Source organism: Anarrhichthys ocellatus, unplaced genomic scaffold (assembly GCF_004355925.1).
Source record: "Anarrhichthys ocellatus isolate YVR2014 unplaced genomic scaffold, GSC_Weel_1.0 scaffold26, whole genome shotgun sequence".
NCBI classification, from domain to species: Eukaryota; Metazoa; Chordata; class Actinopteri; order Perciformes; family Anarhichadidae; genus Anarrhichthys; species Anarrhichthys ocellatus.
In genome coordinates, this window is record NW_022280056.1 from 2,886,203 (window position 1) to 2,892,202 (window position 6,000).

The following is a 6,000-nucleotide window of genomic DNA, read 5'->3' on the forward strand; positions in this document are numbered from 1 at the left end:
TCAAACCTCCAAATGATGGTTTATTACCGAAAACTGCACTACTAGCTACAATCTACACATACGTTTTGAACAAAACTAGTGCTGGTATTTAGCATTCTTTAATGGTATAGGCTGGAGGAACTTTATTGGCTGTGATAGTCCATTTGCTAAAAAGGTAAAGTGGGAGCTCATTAAGAGTGAACATTATCTGCACTTTAAGCACCACTACACCCAGCTTTTATTAATCACTTAGAGTGTCCATTATATGATCCTTCTCACCTCTCTACTGGTGCTTGTTTGACTTAATTGACTACGTGATGCGAGACGAAGATAATCATTCATTAGGCAAGGCCTCAATTTCACTTTTGGGTTAAACCATCTGAAATGCTCTAACGCACACACACCGTTCTTCATCAGTGCTTACCGCTAAATACAACCATTATGTAAGCTTGGCCAAATTGGGGCAGGAGTGTGAGTGTGTGTGTGTGTGTGTGAATTTAGGGACACCAGCACCTTGACCACATTCCAGCATAAGGTTTCAACTCATGGGCTGGTTAGCTAAAAACCAGGCCATTACTGGTCACTGTACACTGCCTCTAAATAAGCACCCAGTGACTTGCACACAAACACAGGGTTCGCACATGTGCACTTGGACACACACACACCTCTGAAAGATAATCTGGTCCTGGCCCAGACCTGGCTGGGCTTTCCTTACAGGTATCCCCTTGCGAGTGCGGCTAGAGTGTTCCAGGTGTGTGCGAGAGTGGACGTTTGTGTATTTCATGATTGTTTCTAAAAGCACACGCCGATGCCCAAGTGTGTGGATGTACTGTATACGTGTCGATACTTTTACATCCGAGTTGGATGTAAATAGCTCTGAGTGTATGTGAGATCAGTTTTGACAGGAAGCGAGGCGCCTCTGATCTGTCTTAAGTTTGCTGGCCAGAAAACCACAGACAGACACTCATGAATTTACAAACACTAATCCAGCTTGAGATGGAAACCAAGAAGCTTCATGGACACTGCGTATACCAAGGTTAAAGCTTTACAACACCTTGGAAGGTTACTAATAACGTGCAAGACAAACACTGTGAATATCGTTTCATTTAATAAAACACTTGTATCCGTCTCAATCAGGTGTCATGTATGATGAACGATATGAAATGTATACATTATGAAGCGATGACAGACTCAGTCCTAGTTGATTAAACTCTTATGTAAAAATCATATGTATGGTTTTGAACTTCGACGTCTGGTTTACAGGTACATGGAAAGTGATAATAAATCAGGATTTTGGTGAAGATTACGGAGAGTGTGAGCATCTTACCTGATTATTATGACCTGGTTGTGTTTGGCATCCATCATTTTGGAATAAGCAGCGTTTGCTATGGCAAACAAATGCCTGAAGGAGAAAGAGTAGCTGCATCAACTCCCCAACGATGAAATCAAAATGACAAACTATGTCTTGTACAGAGTAGACAGAGGCGCGAGGGGTGCTGGTGTAGCCACAACCTAACATTTTGAGTGTATTTTTGTAAAGGTATACTCTACATGAAAGTAAGATATTGGAAACATTTACAGACCCCCCTCTGCACCTGCTGAATCCTTTAACTGTATGATTTATACTATAAATAAGAGAGATGAAAGAAATGAACTCATACTCTATGACTTTGTCTCTACTTTTCCCTTCCCTGCCTTAATTATTTACCTGCACCATTCCTTCCTGCTTTTACTTAAAACAGATGAGCTTCCAATCTACCCATTATTATTCTTTCATTGCAATCAAGGCAACAAAACGTTTGAAAATTTAAAAAAATGTATCTATTCTGCTATGTTTTTACCATATAATATACTAAATTATAACATACTAACAATCCTTGCGTTCCGTTGTTTGTTTTAAATTGACTGTCCCCACAGTTTGACTTACGGAGGGTTCTCTCCCAGAGCATGACCCTTGTACAGCAGCACCATGTCCGTCCCATAGATGTTGTACATCTTGTAGGGGTTCACAGACACCAGAATACTACCTATGTATGTCTAAAAAAAAAAAAAAAAGAGATAGGGAGGAAAAGAATGAAATGGAAGACCAAAAAGTAGAAGAAAAACAAAAAGAGAGGTTTGTAAAATTAACACACAAACTCAAAATAAACTGATACGACTTTAGATTCATAGGTTTGAGAAATATTCAGTAGTATAATTTTCTTATGTAGGTGGTTGTATGTTGTATGTGTGTGCTGATCAGATACTTGCATAAATAAGCTGTCTCTCCGATCTTTTCTTCAGGTTCAGCAGAACACCTCCTTCATGCATCTCCCTAGACAGAAGCAGTAAAACAAAGGACAGCAACCTCAGATCACTCACCATCAGGACCATTTTCTAATCCTCTACACTCTGATAAAGGCAAACATGTCTGCAGGTCATTATCATGACAAACCAAATAGAATATCATTTTTGAGTCATCTAACTTTTTTATTTTTACACATTTTACTGTTGCACTTTGTAGGTTTCTCTCAGACAAAGCGTTAACTCAAGTGTGTGAGTTAGTTTACTTACTCTAACTGCGTCATATCTTCCACTCCATCTTCCTCTCGCTGCTCGCGGTGAGCCATGGTGGGCAGGCTTCTGATTGAGTACATCTAAAATACACGTGTACACACTCAGAAATTACTACATGATGCATGCACATATCGCTGTGCACAAAGTACACAATAATACATGCACTCACTCATTTAGATATATCAATTATTTCTCTTTTCAATGATTCTAATCTTGATTGTATCAGTCCCTGTTTGCCATTCTCTCACCAAAATAAATGTACACATTTTACTTTCCTGCTCAATGTGCCCATCACCTTTCTAATCATATATTCTGCTCTTTCAACCATAAACACATCAAGTAAGCTACCATCCATCTGATTGATCCTCACTACTGAAAATCCACTACTGTGCCAGGCTTTCACCTTAACATTACACTTGCAACTGCAAGATTACACTATAAGCATTAAGACTAAGAGTATAGGGCCAAACATGAACTATTTTGACTACTTGTAATTTGAATCATGTATTTAAAACTTGTACCTTGTCAAACCACTGCCCCTGTTGTTCCCCCTCCCTGCTGAGATTCCACTGCCCTGGTTCATGCCCCACTTGTCCCTGTCCCATCAGGCTGTGGGGGTCCAGCAGCTCCCCGTCTTTATACATGGACCACTTATTGAGGTTCTGCACTGTGCCATGAGGTAGAACCCTCTCTGCACCCCACACATCCACATCTTGCTGCAGTCCCAAGCTTTCAACTCCGGGGCCCTGTGCCCAGTGCTGTTCTGGGCCGGGTCCCTGGACCTGGGGTGAAACTACAGCATATGAGGGTAGGCGGAAAGAGGCCCCTCGGAGTTGAGGGTTCTGCAGGGCACCAGAGAGATTAAGTGACCGGGGTTCTGGGGTGCTAGGGGCACCAAGCCGTGCCATGATATTACCATTAGGGAGACGGTAATTTGCCCCACGAAGGTTTGGGTTCTTTGATAAGGCATTAGACAGGTCAAGTGTTCGGGGTGCAGCAGTGGGCTGAGGGCGGGTCATCAGAGTTCCATCAGGCAAACGGTAGGTGGCAGATCGGAGGTTCGGGTTTCGGAGAGCGTTGGAAAGGTCAAGGGAGCGTGACTCAGCGGGATTAGCAGAACCAGGCTGCCTCAATAGTGACATATCTGGGAGTCTGTAGGAAGCACCTTGAAGTTTAGTGTTTAAAATTGCACCAGAAAGGTTAGGACCGGAGGATGCAGTGGTGGAAGCTTGGCTTTGATTTCGTGAAAACAATGATGATCCTTCTGGGAGCTGAAACTTTGCTTTACGCAGGTTAGCATTCATCAGGGCGCTAGTTAGCCCCGGTGATGATACTACACTCTCAGGATTCTGCATCTCTTCTACCGGATATGATAGAAATGAACCATCTGGTAATCGATAAGAAGCCTTACGAACATTAGCATTGAGAAGAGCAGAGGAGAGCACAGAAGATGAAGGGGTGGCCGGCTGAGGTGCTGGCTCGTTTCTTGTAACCAAAGTTCCATCTGGCAGCCTATATGTTGCTTTACGTACATTGGGGTTCAACAGTGCAGAAGAAAGCATAGGTGAGGAAGGGGATGGTGCAGGTGTGGGCTCTGTCCTTGTTACAAGAGTGCCATCAGGCAAACGATATTTGGCCTGTCGCAAACTAGGATTGAGCAAGGCAGAAGACAACATAGAGGATGATAGGGGTGATGGACCTGGGGAAGGTTCAACAGGTTCATTTCTGGTGACGAATGAGCCATCAGGTAGTCGATAGGTGGCCTGACGTAGGCTTGGGTTCTGCAGGGCATTGGAAAGCACAGAGGGTGACAGCCTTCCACCAACACTGACACCACTTCCAACATCAGTGGTAACTGGAGACTCAACAGGGACCCGGGACATTGTCAAAGTGCCACCTGGAAGCCTTAACATGGATCCCTGGATGTGGGAGGTCCGCAATCCACCAGCAAGAAATGATGAGGTACCTCTGATAGTCCCTTGTTGGGGTGTGGTAGGAGGAGGGGCGGGAGAGGCAGGAGACATAGGGGAGAGGTGTCGCTGAAGGGGTGAGGCAAAGGAAGCATTACGTAGCTGGGAGTTAAGAATAGCAGAAGATAAGTATGGGGAGGAGGGTACAGATGAAGCAAGAGGGGCTGCTGCCTGATGAGGGGAGAAAACATTTGTATAGACATTGGCATTGCGTTGCAGAGGAGACGAGTAGGAGGCGCTGGCAAGATGGGAGTTCTGCATCAAAGCATTGGATAGATTAAGAGTGGCATACGGGTTCCCCTCCTGGCTTGATTGGACATCAGATGATATCACCACCTGGCCAACAGGTAAGGGGGAGGGGCTTCTCTGTAAAGGTGTGGTGTAGCTGGCATTCTGTAAATAAGGGTTCTGGACTGCGTGCCCCAAAAAAGGTGATGAGAGTGCAGGTTGAGGGAGGTTTTGGGGGTGGACTTCATACTGTGTTTGTGGGGTGGAGGGTCTCTGTAAAGGAGAAGAGTAAGCAGTGTTGGGGTAAGAGATAGAGGAGGGACGAGGAGATGGAGGAAAGGGAGCACCTACAATCTGAAGGTTTGGTAAAGCATTTGTAAGCATTGGGGAAGGGACTGGCTCCATCATTGTACAGTCATACTGGGTGATCTGAGTCTGAGATGGCTGGAGACTACCATGAGAAAGACTGGGGTGAGGTACTGGAGGTTGAAAAGATGTTGGCCCTAGACTCATAGCCCTTTGGGGAAAGGGGGATGGTGGTTGAGACATGTAGTGCATGGGAGAGGCTGAACGGGAGGTCAGAGGAGATGAACGCCGCAGTGGTTGTGGAGATGGAGGTCTACTCTGCAACCTACGCACTGATGGCTGGGGAGAAAGAGGGCCACTCTGCTTTAAAGAAGGCTGTGGAGAGACAGGAGGCACTGGAGGAGGTGCTCTGAATGACTGCCTAGATTGCAGAGAGGGCTGGTTTCTGGGCATACGGACTAGTGGCTGTCCCCTACCTACAGGTCTGTGGAAGCCTCCTTGGGGAGTACCAATTCGCTTTGACTCCCTTAACCCTGTAGGCCGGGAGCCTACCCTGGCTAACATGGGTGTTCCAGCTACGCCCCCTATCTGTCCTAAGTGAGGAGCCGGGCCACTATGGATAGAGGACCTGAAAGGGGCTACATGCTGAGTGACAGGGGGTCCATGCCTACTGCGTCTCTGTGAGTAGGGATTTGCTGGAGAGGGTTTCACGGCCCCCATGGGCACGTGACTTCGGCCTCCAGCACTGCCTCTCAGCCTGCGAGTCGAGGACCGGGTGGGGAGGGGGCGATTGGTGATACGTGATGGGGAAGGAGAGGGAGGACGTTGCGGGGAGGTGGGGCGGAAGGTTTGGGGGGGAGACTGAGATCTCTCGGGCAGAGGTGGGCTCCGTCTTTGTGGGGATGGTAGGGGAGGTGAGGGGGAATGCCTCAACTTGGATGTTTGTTTTCTACCTTTGAAT

General features: G+C 46.2%; 1 protein-coding gene across 1 annotated transcript in view; it reads right to left on the bottom strand.

The window, feature by feature from the left end:
- Positions 1 to 3,692, bottom strand: part of myo15aa (myosin XVAa) — a 33,747-nt gene extending 30,055 nt beyond the window's left edge. Inside the window, exons 1-5 of the mRNA XM_031862433.1 lie at positions 3,057 to 3,692; positions 2,533 to 2,615; positions 2,230 to 2,293; positions 1,907 to 2,016; positions 1,307 to 1,381 (exon numbers count right to left, since the gene is read on the bottom strand). Of these exons, the coding sequence (XP_031718293.1) occupies positions 1,307 to 1,381; positions 1,907 to 2,016; positions 2,230 to 2,293; positions 2,533 to 2,615; positions 3,057 to 3,677 (953 nt within the window). The 5' untranslated portion in view covers positions 3,678 to 3,692. The remainder of the gene's footprint in view (positions 1 to 1,306; positions 1,382 to 1,906; positions 2,017 to 2,229; positions 2,294 to 2,532; positions 2,616 to 3,056) is intronic.
- Positions 3,693 to 6,000: the final 2,308 nt, after the last annotated feature.